Raw genomic sequence first — 19,395 nt, 5'->3', positions numbered from 1 at the left:
ATTTTGTGACTGAATTCATCAATCAGTCCGAGATTTATTATAAGAGCTTATTTATGGATGCGTCAATGTATATGTTGTGTTGCATCATACATGTACCGTTTTTAGGTCGCTGGTTCAAGTTAAACGAAGTTTGAAACTTAGAAAAACACGTCTTGAGATCCCTGTGTTCAGATTTGCGCTCCATCAAGCTGTGTTTGAATGCAAGAACATGTTCTCATCTTGTGCTGTCTGCTGTCAGTAAGTGTGGTTTGTTCTCTGTATAAGCTGCCTGTTTTCTATACAGCTGGAGTTTCGCTTACTGCCCCCTGGAGAAAACAGTTGTTACTACAAGCTTGAATTGCTTTTTTATAGCCTGTAATTAATCGCACTGAATTAACGAGTTAAATCGGCAGCCCTATTGATACTATTATTACTGAAATGAATAAGAGAATGAATGTACATCTATATAAATATATGTATATTGTTATACATTATATATTCAAAAGTATATATATTTTTTCTCAGTAATAAACTGGAGAAAGACGTAACGTCTGTTGCTCCTCCTTGTGTCTCTCCACAGTTTTATTCTCACGATTCACCGATCCACAGCCTGCCGGCTCAGATATCCCCAGTAGACCTAAAGCCGGAAACATTTGCACAGTGAGCGCAAGATGATGTGATGAATATTTTTGGTTAATTTGTCTTGAAGAGAAAGACTTTACATTAAATGTGTATTTCTGCTAAAAGGTTTTTTTGTTAAGTTTAAGGAGGACTCTAGCAAAAGAAACTTATTTAACTCTTTTGTTTAGTGTTAACTGGTAATCTAGCTCATTCTTCCAATACTAAGCACATTTGCATATGAAATATGCATGTTTGAAATGCAGTCGGTGTATCTTGAAATTTGACCTAAAATATAAACTACAGTTTAACTTTATTTCTGTGTGACTGAGATCGCTGTGAGCAAGAGAGAGAAGGTGTGTCTCAGGTAAAAGTTTACTCAATATGTGTTATTGATTCAAAAATTCTTCATTCAAGGTCACTTTAGTCACAGTTACAGTCTAATAGAGGCTTATTGCACAGTCTGCCAATACATGCACATCTGATGTTTGTCTAGACAGGAAGCATTGCAATATTGCTTTAATATTCTTTATCCGTATGAAATTGAATTCCACAAGACTGTGTCTAAAGCCTGATGCAGGCTCCTTCTCACAAAGTAGAGAAGTATTATCAAGACATTCATACTAAAACACTCGTTGACTGAGAAATGAAACAGCCGTAGTCTAATCAGACACATCTGTCGTTTGTCAGTGTTTGTATTGTGTAACCTGATTTGTTAGACTCACCTGGGCTGATTTGCATTTGGAAATAATCATTGAACCCAAAACAGGTTCACCAGAGCTCAGGGAGGTATGTTGTCTGATTTTGTTAAGTTTCCATCTAGATTTTCGTCTATTATCATTTTCTATTATCGTGTCCAATCTATAAATATTAAAGTATATGAAGGATTTTTGGTTATTTTAACACATGGGAATGCTTCTGTATGGCAAACGTGAGCAAAACAAGACTAACGTCTCTGAAATCGAGCTGTAATTCCACGTCTGCCTTCTTCACATTCCATCTTCATCAGATTTCACGTGATTGCAGAAAGTTTTAAAGATCTGAACTGCTTCCAGATTTAACTACAGACTTCTACAACTGCGGCTCCACTTGGAAACTATCAAAACAATGTCAGATAGTTGAAAATTACTCTGTTTTAGTCTTGATTGCTTGAGGCCTGATTAGGGGAGCAGATGTGTCTTTATATACAAACCTTCAGGTCAAATACAGAACCACCATCTGGGTTTTCGACTTGGATGAGACAGTTTTTGGGCTGCTGTACTTCTGTGGGAATTTAAAATCAATATGAAATCAATACGGACTCTGTTTACTTTATAATACATGTGCACATTGTACAAAGGGGCCTCAGTTTGTTTCTGGGAGGCAGCAGATGCCCTAACCCCACCCCCACCTTAATCCTAACCAAATGGAGCCTGTAAGGCTGAGCACCCTGCAAGGAACAACCAGAGGCACCTTTCTCCCATCACCAGTACATGGGTGATTCATTGAATAAATTCCTTTTCTGCTTGTCACAAAGTAATACTTCTTTAACCCCTCCCCTCCAACCACCTGACCTTATTCTGATAAGAAACGGCCACTTTGCACCGTCCAATCAATCCCCCATGTATAAAATCAAGCCCCGCCCTACATTTTCTTTTTCTCACTGAATATCCCGTTTCTACGGAGCCTCTTACAGGACAGGGCAGGATTTTTCTGAAATAGTTTTGCGTTCCCTCGCAATAAATTACCATGGATTTACTACATTTACCATATTTTAAACATGATATTCAATGTGAAACCATTGTAATACAAAAACGAAAAACTATGGTAATAAAATTAATATTTTTTGTTTTACTATACAAATTCCATATTTTAACTATGGTTTTATTATAGTAATATCGTAGTAACCATAACCATGCGGAAGCCATGTGGACCTGCCGGCGGGTCCAAAGGGGGTGCTATATTGCGAAAAAAATTTACACTTAAAATGTTAAAATCTCCATATATGTAAGTCAGGCATATGAGGTATCATTTGAAAGATTAGAATCTGAACTTTTCAGAGATAACCATCATTTCTGCATTTATGTTACTTAAAATAACAAAATAAGGCCTCGAAACATTCGCATTGAAAATTTGCGCCCCCTAGAGGTAATGGGGTGGAAATATTTATATCAAAATAAAAGTCCTGCACATAGTACCTAAATGCACAAGTCATATATCAAATGAAAGCTCTCATTCTCAGGAATGTGACTGTATAGTTTATTCTGTTGCACTAATACCACAGTTCAAAAGATTTTCAAAAGAATCACAAAATGAAAAAAAATATTTCTGTAAATCATCAAATACAAACGTCTCATTTATGCACTAATCATTGCTGCTGTAAGCCCCAAATAGACAAAAATGTTATATATGCTTTTATCTTAGGGTGTTTTCTAAAAAATGAGCTATTGTTTACTTGTCTGTGAGCTTGCATGTGTGAATAATCCAATGTTATATCTTAGATGTCCAGAACAAAGTATGCCATCCAGCAGGAAAAGCATGCAAAAAAAAAAAAAAAATCATCCGAAAAATATGTTTTCAACTATTGATAATAAAATGATAATATACATCATCGCAATGGGGAGGATCTCAGCTTTCTAATAACACCTTGATTGAGCTTGTAGTCCACTCAGAGGCCGAGATATTCAATGAAATAATGAGGGTGTTGCTTGAACTGAAAATTAGACTGAATGTCTATGGACGAGCACATCTGTGAGGGATAAAAATGTGTTAGAGCGCCACCTACATTTCAGATCTGTGTATTGTGATGGAATCTGATAGAGGAAAAATATTTTATCTAGTGCTTTCTGCCATCTAGTGGAATAAAATGAGACCTTTCAAAGTGATGTAGAGTGAACAGAACCAGAATTACATGCTTACAAAGTTAGGACAACATTAATATTATATCATATAATATTATTAATATAAACATAGATTATAGGCATATACAATATTAATTATGAATAATTGGAGTCTTTTTTTGTATTTTGGGGGTTCTCTGAAAAATTAGATCACTTTTTTGCAATTAGTCCACAGTATGTGTGAATGGTGAGCTTGGTGAGTGTGAAAAATTACGAGCGGCAGCCCAAAAATGCACCAGAATTTAAGGAGTTAACACAATATACTGTATCCATATTTGTAGTAAAACCATAATAACCACAAAATTATTATTTTAATTGCCATAGTTTTCATTTTCCTGTATTTTCTCTATGGCTTTACGAATTCTATGAATATCAAGGGTAAAATATGGTTCTGTAGTAAACAAACATGGTGAATTTATTGTGATTGGCATGCAAAACTATTTCAGAAAACAAATTCTGGCTCTGTCCTCTAAGCGCCGTCTGTATTACTTAGAAATTGGCTACAGCACATCACGGAAGTAAAATGGGCCGTGAACAGCATTTCATGTTGACTTTAATGTAAGTTTAATGTAAATGGTCAGACACTTGCAGACAGTTCACTGAATGCAGAGCTGATATGACATGTAATAATGAGACGACCTCCAAAAGGTGAGTTTCTGAAGATAATCAATGACCAATTCACCTTATTCAGCCAGCCCCATTTCAGTGCTCCGTGCTTCCGTGTTTTGTCTCTTAACCTCTGGTTTGCACTGAAGCTACTTAGAAGAGTCGATCAAAATGGATTATGTGTGGGAGCAGAGAAAGTATTTTTCACCAGGAGTAGATGGAGTGAGTCTACAGCACCTCTTTACTACGTGAAAATGCTTGTGAGGTGTTTTTTTAGTCACTGTAAATATTTGTTTTTCCGACACACACGGAGGTAAATTGGACCTGGCAGATCACATTCAGACAGCTGTAACACACTGCACTCTGTGTTGAGTGTAAGCAGGGCTCAAGTTGAGGGGGGATGCGAGGGGATGCCATTCCCCTTGTAAAACTACCATCCCCCCCTTACCATCCCCTTTAGATCAATAGTGTCATGTATCACTTTGAACTAATCATGCATGTAAAATATTTAATATTTTATGGCCATGTGTCGTAAGGGTCAATGAAGTGACGCTCATTTTTGTCCAGGTCAGTTACATTTAAAAAATATATAAAATGCAATTCACACAAACTCTTTACTTGAATACACCTCTTCTATGATGAGCATATTTTCAATTTTTATTTTTTTTATTTTTTATTTTTATCCCCTTTTCTCCCAATTTGGAATGCCCAATTCCCACTACTTAGTAGGTCCTCGTGGTGGCGCAGTTACTCACCTCAATCCGGGTGGCGGAGGACAAGTCTCAGTTGCCTCCGCTTCTGAGACCGTCAATCCGCGCGTCTTATCACGTGACTCGTTGTGCATGACACCGCGGAGACTCACAGCATGTGGAGGCTCATGCTACTCTCCACGATCCACACACAACTCACCACACGCCCCATTGAGAGCGAGAACCACTAATCACGACCACGAGGAGGTTACCCCATGTGACTCTACTCTCCCTAGCAACCGGGCCAATTTGGTTGCTTAGGTGACCTGGCTGGAGTCACTCGGCACGCCCTGGATTCGAACTCGTGACTTCAGGGGTGACAGTCAGCGTCAATACTCGCTGAGATACACAGACCCCTCATATTTTCAATTTCTGAGTTTAAAGTCATATTGATATTTTATTTCTGGGGCTTTTAAAGTAAAAAATGTGATGTTGTGTCCAGAGACAGTAAAAAAAAAAAAAAAAAGTCAAAGTCTCAATAAAATCTGAAATTCCTGAAAAAAGCAATGTTGGCATGATTAGTGCAGAATAATCTTTTATTGTTATTTCTTTATAAACAAACAGTGAAACAATTGTTTTAAAATATGATTCAAATTTTAAAATGCTTTTGTCCACCAAATCAAAATCTTTGTGTGTAACCAACATGTAGGTAGCCATTTAGATGTTTATGATGACCATAAAAACTATAAACACAGTAAAATAGTGTTTTGTCAGTATTTAGTTTGCTGATAAACACTGGTACTGAGACTATTTAGAATAGATGGGCCGCTTCTATTAAAATGAGCGGGAGAAACTGGGACGGCCAGCAGTCAACGGATGTAGAAAGGAAGATGCTTAAAAAACATCTGATATTTATTTTGACGTGTTTATGAAAAGGCACATTTTATTAATGTGGTGTAACGCTGAGAAACATTCTTGATATTTTTGACTCAAAAATTAATAGTATATATATATTTTTTTTAATTCCTTGAAAAATGTGTTTGAAAAAGTTTTGTAAATTAATGATGATGTTGTTTAAGCTCTCATGTATTCAGGGTGCAAAGAAAATCTTTATAATACTCTTTTCTTAATGGTTACACCACATGACAATTTGAAAGTTATTTATTTATTTTAATTTATGAAACCAAATTGGACAAAAATTACATTTCTGAGAATATGACATAAGTGTTTTAAACTAGATTTTAAAAAGGTTTCTCAGTTTAATTTGGGGTGTAATTTGTCAATGACCCATAAGTAATAGCCCCCCCCCCCAATGTAATGCATTACTAAGTAATTAATTACTGTAATTAAATTACTTTTTCATTGAAAAAAGTAAATTGAAGGATTACTCTTAATTTTTCAGTAATTTAATTACAGTTACTTCTGATGTAATTGTGTTAAATACTGTACAGACTCTATATAAAACAATAATGAATTTAAAATCGAAATTTAAAGTCTAATGTTAAAATATGTTTTCTAATTTAACGCTGCCCCTTTAAATTCTTTGGCCAGTTCATGAATAATTAATTTGATTTATTTGAACGAATTAAAAGAACAGTTTCATTTCTATCCTTGTATTTTTCGTCTGGTCCAGGTTGATCAGGGTTTTAGAAAGTAATTAGTAATAAGTAATGCATTACTTTTCAGACAGAGTAATTAGTACAGTAATCTGATGTAATTAGTAGTTAGTAATTCATTACTTTTTTTAAAGTAACGTACTCAACACTGACTGCACTTTATTTTACTTAAATGTTTCTTACATTCCAGGTGAGCAGCAATGACACACAGACTAAACCAAGAATTGAGATGAAATAATATGTGGCAGTTTTCCTTTTAAATTGTTTTAGTTTGTGGCCATTGCCTCCGAGTAAAGCGATAGTATTGATGTGCTGACATCTAGTGGCCGCCATGAACACTTCACCCGTCATGTATTTTGTGTTACAAGTAAACCTCTTCAGTCTCGTTTGCAGTGTTTAGACTGGCGGGAAATGACGAAGTTTGTTCTGATGTTTCGTCATGCGCGTGCACGCGTTAGCAGAGACGCGCTGCGCGCCCTCGTGAGTGCGCGCGATGGATCAGATGAGCTCTACGGGCGTCGCTTATAATCAGGATTTAACGCACAAGGTAATGATTAATTACTGATCAATAATGATAGTCTATACTAACAGCTGTCTGAAAATAAGTGATTGTGATTTAATGTCTTCATCTCGTGCCTTTTTTGTTATATTTAGTTTTATTGTATGTGTGAGATGCAGATGTTTATTTGGAGTATTATTAATAATGAATTAATTCATTGATAGTTTCACAGCTTCATTAATTAAACGCTGCTGCTGGTTGATGATCTCTCAGTGACTCTGTGTGCTGATTACAGCGACACATTTTGGAATAATTTGGCTGTATTTCAAGAGACCGTCTGTCACACAGATTATAATGATTATAGTGTTATTATAATATCTAATGAGCTCTGAAACACATCTCTGTTTCTCATTAGAGTCAGATTAATCTCAGTTATTAGTGCTACAGTGTGTGTGTGAGAGAGAGTGTGTGTGTATGTATTAGTGTGTTAGTGTGTATTAGTGTGTGTGTGTGTGTATTTGTGTGTGTGTGAGTGTGTATTTGTGTGAGAGTGTGTGTGTGTGTTTGTGTGTGAGTGTGTATTTGTGTGTGTGTGTGTGTGTGTGAGAGAGAGTGTATTTGTGTGAGTGTGTATTTGTGTGTGAGTGTGTGTGTGTGTGTGAATGTGTGAGATTGTGTGTTTGTATGTGTCTGTGTGAGTGTGTATTTGTGTGTGTGTTAGTGTTTATTTGTGTGTGTGTGTATTTGTGTGTGTGTGAGTGTGTATTTGTGTGAGTGTGTGTGTGAGTGTGTATTTTTGTGTGTGTGTTTGTGAGTGTGTATTTTGTATGTGTGTGTGTGAGTGTGTATTTTTGTGTGTGTGTGTGTGTGTGTGTATTTATGTGAGAGTGTGTGTTTGTGTGTGTGTGTGAATGTGTGTGTGTGAGTGTGTATTTGTGTGTGTGTGTGTGTGTGTGTTTGTATGTGTCTGTGTGTGTGTGTGTGTGTGTGTGTGTGTATGTGTTGTTATGGCAACAGCACACCTCCATCAGCACCATCACTCATCTTTGACTTCACATAAAGGAAATTGTACTTTTTTCTGGTCACAAAGTGTATCAAGAGTCTTTTTATTGAATATTGAAGCAACATGATTTATGTGAAAATTAATAAACAGGCTGTTTTGATTCTTAAAAAAAAAGAAAAGAAAAAAAGAAGTTGGTTAAATATAGGGGCAATCGTTACAGTGCAAAATTTGTCAACTTAGGCATTAGGCAAATACTTTTGAGACCACAAGATGCTTTTTTTGAACAAATTAAGATAATGCTTATTCACAAGAACTACTTCAGAAAAGGGTGCACGATTTCCTATTTCATTCATTTGTCATTTCATAACAATTTAAAAATGATTCAATATTAAATCAAATTACCTCAAAATCAAACTTTACACAGTAAATGCAAAGATCAGTACAGTGGTCGTTTTTTTTGCTGTTTAGTGTTTTGGGAAAAATTAAATCAAATTTGCCTTTTACCCAATAATTCAGAATAAAGTATATGTGAGAGAACCATTTGACCTTTATTTGTATAAAGATGAATGAATTGTTTGTATCCTGATGCTTATTTGTATTGATGACTTGATTTTGATTCACAGAAGAACTCATTTGATCTTCAGTTTGTTATCAGGTTATACAGCAGGGTTGCACGATTATGCCGAAAATCATAATTGCAGATTGTTTCCTTTGATATTGTAATTGCCATTATACATTTTGTTTAATAGAATTCACATTAAAATACATATTTTTTGTTGGGCAACTGTATGCCATATTCTTTATTCTCTGGAACATCTCTTTATGGTTCAACACACGTCTACATACAACATAGAATGGCAGTGACAGATAACCAGCGCACCCTCATCCACTTTCATTCATTTCTTGGTTGTTTTATTCATGGTTCAGGACTCTTGTAGATCAGTGGTTAGATGGACCGATCAGACGTCTGCATATTTTCACTTTTCTTACTGCAAAGGGCAAAATGGTATGTTCACCTATTTAATTGAATACCAGATGCTAAAACTACATTGAATTGCAGTCCTTACCAGGAATATACTTTAAAGTGTGTTGTTGTTTATGCTTGAGGACTTGCTATTGGCTGTTGTCATTGCATAATTAATGAGGTACGTCTGTGCAGGTTTTGGGGACTGTTTCTTGGTGTTATTAATTAACATTTAAAAGTTATTGGGGGTTATAGTTATGTTTTAAGTTCCACTTAATGTTAATTATGTCGTTTTATGTTATGAAATGGGTTTATTTTTAGTTACCATGGGTGAGATTAGTGTTCCGTTGAGTTGGGTGTGATAGTGTTTGTAGTGATGGGATGATCGGATGATTTTACTGACTCAGCAAAATGAACGAATCTTTAATCAAGTCATTTCTTAATTTTTCGTTCATTTGAGCAGTATTAAATTAAATTATTGCCTTTACAATAGCCAAATCCCCCCCAACACGTCTACTTATGCAAACTTTGATTATAGTCCCAATAAGGAACAATTATGAGAAACAGAAATGATTAGTTCACTTCTGGAATCTTCTTGTCAGAGTCGTTCGTTCTTTTGTCACGTGACAGCCATAGGTGCATAGCGTATATGGCTGTCACGTGACAAAAGAACGAACGACTCGGATCAAAAGAGTTGAAAGGTGAACTAATCATTTCTGTTTCCTGTACAGCGCCTATGCGGTTTTCACATAACAAACGAATGGAGGTTGCGCAATGCACATGCGCGGCAAACACAAAATGAACGAATCACTCTCTGAGACTATTCGTTCTTCTGAGTCACATAAAAGATTAGTTCAAAATGAACGAATCCTTCATGAACGACCCATCGCTAACTGGTCTATGTGCTAATCTATAACTAATCACTATGGGGGTTTTTTTCGGAGCTGTGAATCAAATGAATCAGTTGCTTCATAAATGATTCGCTGTTTCGAAGCGCTTGAAACACTACACATTGGCACCACCTGTTGGTAAAAATCACGTGACTTGGACAGCATCATATGCACTTCGATGCAACAGGTGATTTGTAAACGTTTCGAAGCTTCATGAAGCGTGTTTCGAAAGCGCCCATCGCTTGCTTACGTTAGCTGAAGCCTGACCTATTTATTGCTCAAGTGAGTCATCAGTTTGATCCTTATTATCTGTCAAGAGCAGGAAAGCGGCTAGTAGTCATTTGTGTTCAGTCAATTCCCACGCTACTACTTTTATGTGTGCACATACTTTAATGACAGCTGAAGTTCAGTTGAGGTGTAGGCTAAAAGTGTGTGTGTGTGTGTGTGTGGGTTGGGGGGGGGGGGCGGGGTTTGGGTACTCAACAATCCAATCAATATACTTTTCTGACTGTGAACGAATAGGAACGTGTTCAGTGCATGTGCACTACAACTGCTTTGTGACACTCTTTTAGTACAGACAATGGGCAGCGCATGCGCAAACGAGGACTGTGTGCGTGAGTCAAGAAAATCTGCGCTGATGACAAAATTTGCTTTATACATTGCAACGCAGTTCAGTGGAATGGAGGAGGCAAGAACCGGCTTAACAACATAAATAATCATTTAATAATCAACTTAAAAAGACAATCACAAACACATGCCGGGCAGCTGCCCGTAACTCTCTCTCTCCGGAACTGCTGCCTCCAGTGGCCTTTATCCCTCTCGAGGGCTTGATTAGCCTGATTAGAGGCCGGGTGTGCAGCATCACGACCCGGCCCCGCCTTCCTTCCTGCCTCACTCCTCCCTCCTCCCTCCTTTCCTTCAGGCCGGGGAGCCCCCGGCATGACATACATCCCCCCTCCCTTTCCGGGGGGGGGCGTGCCTTCCCGGCCCTACCTGCCGGCAGGTCATCCCCGCCTCTTCGGACCTGGGAGGGTGACAAGGAGAGGGAAAAAACAACAAAAAAAAAAAAATAAATAAATGAGAAGGAAAGGCCAACACGGAGTGACAGCAGGAGAGAGAAAGTAGAGAGAGAAAAATAAACGTACTCGCCGGTTCTCTGACACGCCGTTTTCTGGTCTTCGACCACTCCACCCTCTGGACCGGAGCGAGTCCTCCGACCCCTGGCGGACGGAACGCCCCGCCACGTTTTGGCGGCCGGTAGGGAACTCCTCCGCCCCTGGCAGCAGCTCCACCGCTCCAGGTGGCCGGCAGTGAGCCCCTCCTGCCCTCGTATAAGGTGCCCGTTCCTCCGTGTCCAGGCAGTCGGCAGCAACTCCTCCATCCCCCGGTGGATGGCTGCGGTTGCTCCTTTGTGTGGATGGCAGTGGCGAGGACTCCACGACAGCGCATCCCTCCTCCTTCCCGGGTTTCGGCACCAATGTAACGTAGTTCAGTGGAAAGGAGGAGGCAAGAACCGGCTTAACAACATAAATAATCATTTAATAATCAACTTATAAAGACAAACACAAACACATGCCGGGCAGCTGCACGTAACTCTCTCTCTCTGGAACTGCCGCATCCGGTGGCCTTTATCCCTCTCGAGGGCTTGATTAGCCTGATTAGAGGCCGGGTGTGCAGCATCACGACCCAGCCCCGCCCTCCTCCCTGCCACATACATATTGTGCGCGGAGCTATCAGCAAGAATATTTGACCTTACGATAGTAAGCATTACTGATATGCCTTTAGACTAATTTAAGTGTGTCAGATTTGCCTCTGCATTCATGCACACAACGGTCCAAAAATATGTTGCAAATAAGACATTTTGGTGCAATGGGGGTACAGTAGGGGTAAGTGGAATGCTGTAATTGCCACTTTTTACAGTTATATAATTGCGACAGCTGTAATTGTAATCTCGACTATTTTTTAGATTAATTGTTCAGTTAGATGTGTTTTAATATGGTAATTGGATACAGTAGAACCTGGTATTTCTCAACACTTCACTGCAGGCATCTCTAACATTGTTTTAGTCTCTGAATGTCTGTTCAGATCACTAACACTAAGCAAAATCATCCGACTCTGTCCTCCTGTAGACTATCCTGGTTGGAGACAGCGGTGTGGGTAAAACATCTCTGCTGGTTCAGTTTGATCAGGGCAAATTCATCCCGGGATCTTTTTCTGCAACCGTGGGAATCGGATTTACGGTGAATCACCCTGTTAAGCAAACAGCTCATAATCAATAGTCAATGGATGTGTGGAAAGACCCCTAATACTGATATCAGATCAGACAGCATTGCTCTAAGACTTCACAATAAGTGTTGTGATCTAAATTCACTGTTTTCTTTTGTCAGAATAAAGTTCTCACAGTGGACGAGCTGAAGGTGAAATTACAGGTGAGTGAAGGCGACACACGCTTTCATGGCTCGATTCACACCAATAACCGTTAAAGTGGCATATATTCATTATAAGCTATTATTATAAGGCATAAGGCAATTATAAGGTGTGAATCGTGTGTTAGATCTGGGATACAGCAGGACAGGAGAGATTCCGCAGCGTCACACACGCGTATTACAGAGACGCTCAGGGTGAGACATTCCTACAGTCTGTTTCTCTCTCTGAATCAGTAATAATTGTGTTTTATAGAGTGATATTATATAATCGTGTTCTTCTGATTGTTGATGGTGTTATTCTCGTTTACCTCTCACAGCTCTTCTCTTGCTTTATGACATCACCAGCCGATCATCGTTTGATAACACACGGGTACATAACTCTATTTATCAATCACAGTCTAAATCAGTAATCATGATTCTGTCTGCACACATGATCTGTATGTATAAAGAGACATGTGAATACACAGGTGTTGTTTCGAGTGTTTGTGACACATGACATGACACATGCCATTTATCTTGTTGATAACAATAAAGAATAAATCATAAGGAATTATGTGTGTATGTATGTAGAAATACAGTGGAGACCACTAGTGAAAATGCTTTTATTTTGATTAAAAAATTTTTTTTCCCCTTTTCTCCCAATTTTGGAATGCCCAATTCCCACTACTTAGTAGGTCCTCGTGGTGGCACGGTTACTCTCCTCAATCCGGGTGGTGGAGGACAAGTCTCAGTTGCCTCCGCTTCTGAGACCGTCAATCCGCGCATCTTATCACGTGACTCATTGTGCATGACACCGCGGAGACTCACAGCATGTGGAGACTCATGCTACTCTCCACGATCCACGCACAACTTACCACACGCCCCATTGAGAGCGAGAACCACTAATCACGACCACGAGGAGGTTACCCCATGTGACTCTACCCTCCCTAGCAACCGGGCCAATTTGGTTGCTTAGGAGACCTGGCTGGAGTCACTCAGCACACCCTGGATTCAAACTCGTGACTCCAGGTGTGATAGTCAGCGTCAATACTCGCTGAGCTACCCAGACCCTCTCATAATTTACTCACCCTCATTCCGTCTCAAACTCGTATATCTTTCTTTCTTCTGCTGAACTAAAATGACAATTTTTTTGATGGATATGAGGTGTTTTTTTCCATACAATGCAAGTCACTGGGGTCCAACACTTTCAAGCTCCAAAAAGAGCAAAGTAATACATACGACTCCAGTGGTATAATCCTTGCCTTCTTAAGCGGTACGATTGGTTTTGGGTGACAAATAGACAAAACTGTTACTCGTAACATTTACAATAGGAAAATGTAACTCCTTTTTCACTATAAATCTTCACATCTGCAGTCTTCATTAGAGAAGCATGTGTACATGCTCCGCACATACACTATATTCGCTCACCTGCCTGTAGACGCTTATGAACTTAAGTGACATCCCATTCTTAATCCATAGGGTTTAATATGACGTCGGCCCACCCTTTGCAGCTATAACAGCTTCAACTCTTCTGGGAAGGCTTTCCACAAGGTTTAGGAGTGTGTTTATGGGAATTTTTGACCATTCTTCCAGAAGCGCATTTGTGAGGTCAGACACTGATGTTGGACGAGAAGGCCTGGCTCGCAGTCTTCGCTCTAATTCATCCCAAAGGTGCTCTATCGGGTTGAGGTCAGGACTCTGTGCAGGCCAGTCAAGTTCTTCCACACCAAACTCGCTCATCCATGTCTTTATGGACCTTGCTTTGTGCACTGGTGCGCAGTCATGTTGGAAGGGGCCATCCCCAAACTGTTCCCACAAAGTTAGGAGCATGGAATTGTCCAAAATCTCTTGGTATGCTGAAGCATTCAGAGTTCCTTTCACTGGAACTAAGGGGCCAAGCTCCTGAAAAACATCCCACACCATAATCCCCCCTCCACCAAACTTCACAGCTGGCACAATGCAGTCAGACAAGTACCGTTCTCCTGGCAACCGCCAAACCCAGACTCGTCCATCAGATTGCCAGATGGAGAAGCGTGATTCGTCACTCCAGAGAACGCGTCTCCACTGCTCTAGAGTCCAGTGGCGGCGTGCTTTACACCACTGCATCCGACGCTTTGCATTGCACTTGGTGATGTATGGCTTGGATGCAGCTGCTCGGCCATGGAAACCCATTCCATGAAGCTCTCTACGCACTGTTCTTGAGCTAATCTGAAGGCCACATGAACTTTGGAGGTCTGTAGGGATTGACTCTGCAGAAAGTTGGTGACCTCTGCGCACTATGCGCCTCAGCATCCGCTGACCCCGCTCTGTCATTTTACGTGGCCTACCACTTCGTGGCTGAGTTGCTGTCATTCCCAATCGCTTCCACTTTGTTATAATACCACTGACAGTTGACTGTGGAATATTTAGTAGCGAGGAAATTTCACGACTGGACTTGTTGCACAGGTGGCATCCTATCACAGTACCACGCTGGAATTCACTGAGCTCCTGAGAGCGGCCCATTCTTTCACAAATGTTTGTAGAAGCAGTCTGCATGCCTAGGTGCTTCATTTTATACACCTGTGGCCATGGAAGTGATTGGAACACCTGAATTCAATTATTTGGATGGGTGAGCGAATACTTTTGGCAATATAGTGTACGTCAAGCGTGAGGAAGTGTTACCGAACTGTGCCAAAGAGACTGCGCAGATGTCAAGATTTATATTGAAGTTACATTTTAGTCTATTTTTCATTCAAAACAGATCATATAACTTCAGAAGACATGGATTAAACCACTGGAGTCGTATGGATTACCTTAATGATGCTTTTATGTCCTTTTGCATTGTATAGACAAAAACACATCATATCTCCATCAACATATCTTTGTCTGTGCTACAAGTATGAGATGGCATAAGTGAGAGAATTATCATTTTTGGATAAACTATTCCTTTAAAAATCCCAGACACAGACTTTGGACCCCACTGAACATATGTGTGTTCCTTATAGATGTTTAGTGGCATCTAATTGTTTATTTTAGGCGTGGCTAACTGAGATTCATGAGTATGCTCAGGACGATGTCGTCATCATGTTGCTTGGCAACAAGGTAAGAGAACTTTGAACTTGGAAGGTATGTTATACGTAAGCCAGAGAAACAAAACACACTGTAATCGTACGTGTCGTCTCTTCACAGTCGGACATGTCGAGTTCGAGGGTGATCAGACGTGAGGATGGAGAGAAGCTCGCCAGAGTGAGTCTGAATCACATTTATGTGGCCAGTCTTCCTATGCGGTCATGGAAAACCTGTACTGTGTACACATTCATAAAAGTCTTTGTGGAAAATTCACAGTTTTTCTGGTTAAGCTCTACTCTGATATATTACATGAGCTAGATGTTGTGAAGAGCTTCTGGAGAGTAAAACTTGCTTGTAAACCATAGTGATGTTGAGTTGGTCCTTTTTTTAGTGTTTTCTGAATCAAAATAATTTAAAAAAATCTTCATCCCATAATCAAAAAGTGTGGGAACCCATGTATTAGTAGCATCAAGTAGAGATTTCAGTAACTAGATTCTAGTGTTACTTTCATTAAAGAAAAGACAAAAATGAAATTAAAACATTTTCGTGAACTGAAATAAAAATAGAAACTTACATGGTTGAGAAACTGAAACTAAAATATTTTTTCATAACTCCAAAACTAACTTACAAAATTACCTTGAATAAATAGTAGTTTTAGTTCTTGATACACAGTATATTATTCAATTTGAAACATTTATTATTCTCCTTTATTAGACATAAAAATGTGTTCCATTTGTTAACATTAATTAATGCATTACATTTCATGAACAAACAATTAACAATATATTTTTTCCAACATTTATTAATCTTTGTTAATGTTAGTTAATGCAAATAAGGGCTGTCAATCGATTACAATTTTTAATCTAAGTAATTACATGGCGTGCCGATTAACCGAATTAATCGCATATATAAATATTTGCTGAGAAAGCCCCTTAAATATCAATAATTCAATTTATAATGATGGAATAATTATAAAGTTAAAAAAAATACTATACATATATATACAATGAAAAAATAATATTCAGAAAATTAAAATGCATTGCTATATTGTGGCAGAGGAGTTAAGCATTGATACAAAAAGTGTCTTTATAATGCAATTTATTGTTTATTTGCATATTATGGAACATAAGTCAATCATTGGCCTACAGTTCACAGCAATCTATTTTGCAATTGAATTCATCAATCAGTCCGAGATTTATTATAAGAGCTTATTTATGGACGTGTCAATGTACACCTGCGTCAGACGGATGCTTTTGGAGCGTCTCGGATGCATTGCATCATAAACGTACCGTTTTTAGGTCGCTGTGTCAAGTTAAACGAAGTTTGAAACTTAGAAAAACACGTCTTGAGATCCCTGTGTTCAGATTTGCGCTCCATCAAGCTGTGTTTGAATGCAAGAACATGTTCTCATCTTGTGCTGTCTGCTGTCAGTAAGTGTGGTTTGTTCTCTGTATAAGCTGCTCGTTTTCTATACAGCTGGAGTTTCGCTTACTGCCCCCTGGAGAAAACAGATGTTACTACAAGCTTGAATTGCTTAGATAGAAGGAATATTCCTTATTACGGTCCAGGGACATGATTAATTGCATTCATTTTTTTTAGCAATTTTTTATACATAATCACGCTGAATTAATATGTTAAATCGACAACCCTAATAAAAATATAATTGATCATTGTTAGTTTATAGTGCATAAACTAATGTTAACAAGCAACTTATGATTTTAAAAATGTATTAGTATATGTAGAAATTAACATTAACCAAGAGACAATAAATACTATGATAAGATAAATGCTGTAAAAGTATTGTGCACTGTTAGTCCACGTTAACTAATGTTGTTCACTAATAACAAATGGAACCTTATTATAAAGTGTTACCAAAACATGCTACTAGCTAGCAGTAACACAAGACTGACCTGAGAAAAGTTAACAATGTTAACCATGTTTAAATTATATCAGTAAACGTTTTAGCTTTGGCAGCCATAAAATACTACAACTAAAATAATACTGAAACCAGAAAATAAACTAAATTCATAGAGTTAAACAGTTAAAGGTGCAGTAAGCAATTTTAGCCATTCCACTTTCACGAGAGCCACGCCCCCTCTTTCCAAAACCCCGAATAACAAAGACACCAAATGAGCTTTATTGAGGCTGACATCGTGCAGAAATAGTTGTTAAAAACAACAGCAGTAAAACAGCGCCCTCAGCTGACAACTGTTATGAACAACATGCCATAAAAATGTCATTAAGCCTCAATAATTCACTATGAGAACGCGCAAAATAATAGACAATTCGAAAGTAAAAGCCAATGGTTTTTGGTTTTGGCAGGAGTATGGAGTCATTTTCCTTGAGACCAGCGCCAAGACCGGACTCAACGTGGCTAATGCCTTTACAACTGTGGCAAAGTGAGTTTGCTTCGACTTATACGATATTTGTTGTCATTTTAGTGCTTAATGGAGATTTCTGAAACGAAAGGCTGATATTTAAAATGATTATTTTAAAATATGTTCTGCCTCTCATAAATCAGTTTCATCTTTCTTCTGTAAAAATGTTACTAATTTCTACATAGAGATTGATGATTACGAAAACGTTTTAACACCAAATAGCAAAACTTGCGTACACTTATTCCATTACATATTTATTTCTGTAATTCTTTGCCCGTCCTCTACAGGGAGCTGGTTAGACGTTCAGTGCAGCTGCCTGCTGAGCCCATATTTCACCTGCATGACATGATGGAGCCAGAGAAAGAGACGTCAGGCTGCTGTGGCTTTAACTAGAACAGACCTGCAGAGAGACAGACATAAGACACAGAGGAGTCTGCAGTTAAAGGTTTACACAGATATGTTTAAAACAAACCCACATACACCCACCATGAAGAGGTGCAGTCATTCTTATCCCAACCACCAGATGGTGCTGTAAGCTGCAGCGCACACTATCTCATCTAATGTAGGCCTTGCAGCCTTGCACGGCTTCAGTTTATACTAGTAAACTAGTCCGTGTAAATGACACAGTGGTTTGAGCGTCAGCTGGAATGATGCGGGTAAGAAATGAAAGCTCATAAATTACCACTGATGCTGATCGTGCTGCAGTGAACAGTGCAAAAACGTCATGTCCCACTCACTTTTAGTTTCTGTCAGCCTCTGCATTCCCTTTTTCTACATTCTGGTAAATGCAAATATATTTGGACATAACAGTTTAGCATACAAATCCACTGACTCATCTAGTGTTTAACTAATCTAAAGATGAGGAGCATGCAATTAATTGATGTTTATACAGCCCTGTTTGAACATTATGCTGCAGGTTTGTGTCTGTTCTTGAATTTTATGCTGCATTTGAATCTCAGGATTTACACTGGGGATATTAATGCACTAATAGAAGCTCTACGCTATTGCAAATATATGAGAACATATGAAGAAATATGCATTTTTATGTTTAGCCATAGGAAGATAAATTATTCTGAATTATTCTGAAATTCATATTTATGGAAATGCATATTGAGTATGTATTTATGCCTGTTTGTAATGCGTCCCTGCCTGAGCGTTCATATCAAAAACAGATTTTATTCTGAAATTATGGAAGAAGTATCTTGTATAGCAGCTGTTTTCCTGAAATCAAAACACTTTGCACAATTTTGTGTCAAACGTCCTCAGGTCTTTTCCCGTGTTTTGACTGTGTATGATGCTTTGTAATTTTTAAACTAGAAATGATCAGTTGTGTAAGTCTTGAAAAGTTTGTTTTTCCCTCATGGATGCATTTTGTTATAAAAGAGTATTTTATCAATTCAATCCATTGTGTTTCTATCACACTGTCATGCACATTAGGTTCAACAAAGAACCCTCTTTTAAGACCCTTTTTGGCTGTAAATTGAGATTAAAACATTCTTGATGTTTCATTATAGGTTGTTTGGATCATTGTTTTGGTTTCTGGTCATACAGCACCAGTACATCGGTGATTTTCTAAAGCACTAGTGAATAAAAAGTTCTTCGTGGAACTTGGAAAGGACTCTCTTGTGACATTCGGCTGTAAGACCCTTTTTGTTTCTAATTAGAACCTTTAGTGCATCTTGAGTGTTCTGTCAAAAAGGTAATTTTCTCATTTAAATTAGTTTGCACAGTACCGCACATTTGAATGGCAAATCAATTGAGCAACATGGAATTTAAATGTATTTAACCATCCTATTGCGTTCAGAATCTGCATACACCTTT

At 38.4% G+C, this 19,395-nt stretch overlaps 2 protein-coding genes across 3 annotated transcripts; one reads left to right on the top strand and one right to left on the bottom strand.

Moving 5' to 3' along the window:
• The first annotated feature begins 6,841 nt into the window (after positions 1-6,841).
• On the top strand, positions 6,842-18,970 carry LOC127423558 (ras-related protein Rab-37-like). 2 transcript variants are annotated; one of them, XM_051667982.1, is made up of 9 exons: positions 6,842-6,934; positions 11,873-11,983; positions 12,131-12,172; positions 12,298-12,364; positions 12,487-12,539; positions 15,164-15,229; positions 15,317-15,373; positions 17,519-17,595; positions 17,862-18,970. In XM_051667982.1, the coding sequence occupies exons 1-9, from the start codon at positions 6,881-6,883 to the stop codon at positions 17,965-17,967; spliced, it is 633 nt and encodes a 210-aa protein (XP_051523942.1). In that variant the 5' UTR covers positions 6,842-6,880; the 3' UTR covers positions 17,968-18,970. The 2 variants fall into 2 exon arrangements, with proteins under 2 accessions (XP_051523942.1, XP_051523943.1); XM_051667983.1 differs by lacking the exon at positions 11,873-11,983 and having other exon boundaries at positions 6,882-6,934.
• LOC127423553 (uncharacterized) lies at positions 10,234-11,877 on the bottom strand. Its single transcript, XM_051667975.1, has 2 exons — positions 10,889-11,877; positions 10,234-10,767 (listed from the first exon to the last, which is right to left on the bottom strand). The coding sequence occupies exons 1-2, from the start codon at positions 11,279-11,281 to the stop codon at positions 10,471-10,473; spliced, it is 690 nt and encodes a 229-aa protein (XP_051523935.1). The 5' UTR covers positions 11,282-11,877; the 3' UTR covers positions 10,234-10,470.
• Positions 18,971-19,395: the final 425 nt, after the last annotated feature.

The sequence above is a fragment of the Myxocyprinus asiaticus genome, chromosome 32, assembly GCF_019703515.2.
Source record: "Myxocyprinus asiaticus isolate MX2 ecotype Aquarium Trade chromosome 32, UBuf_Myxa_2, whole genome shotgun sequence".
NCBI lineage: Eukaryota > Metazoa > Chordata > Actinopteri > Cypriniformes > Catostomidae > Myxocyprinus > Myxocyprinus asiaticus.
Note: the sequence above shows the minus strand (reverse complement) of the source record. Positions and strands in the feature narration are given on the sequence as shown.

Excerpts from the sequence above, each read along its gene's own strand:
- LOC127423558 (XM_051667982.1), top strand. The coding sequence starts at position 6,881 with ATGGATCAGATGAGCTCTACGGGCGTCGCTTATAATCAGGATTTAACG. Across the intron at positions 12,365-12,486 it reads GTATTACAGAGACGCTCAGG|CTCTTCTCTTGCTTTATGAC; the intron begins GTGAGACATTCC and ends TACCTCTCACAG. Across the intron at positions 12,540-15,163 it reads CATCGTTTGATAACACACGG|GCGTGGCTAACTGAGATTCA; the intron begins GTACATAACTCT and ends TGTTTATTTTAG.
- LOC127423553 (XM_051667975.1), bottom strand. The coding sequence starts at position 11,281 with ATGATTATTTATGTTGTTAAGCCGGTTCTTGCCTCCTCCTTTCCACTG. Across the intron at positions 10,768-10,888 it reads GCGTGTCAGAGAACCGGCGA|GTCCGAAGAGGCGGGGATGA; the intron begins GTACGTTTATTT and ends TCACCCTCCCAG.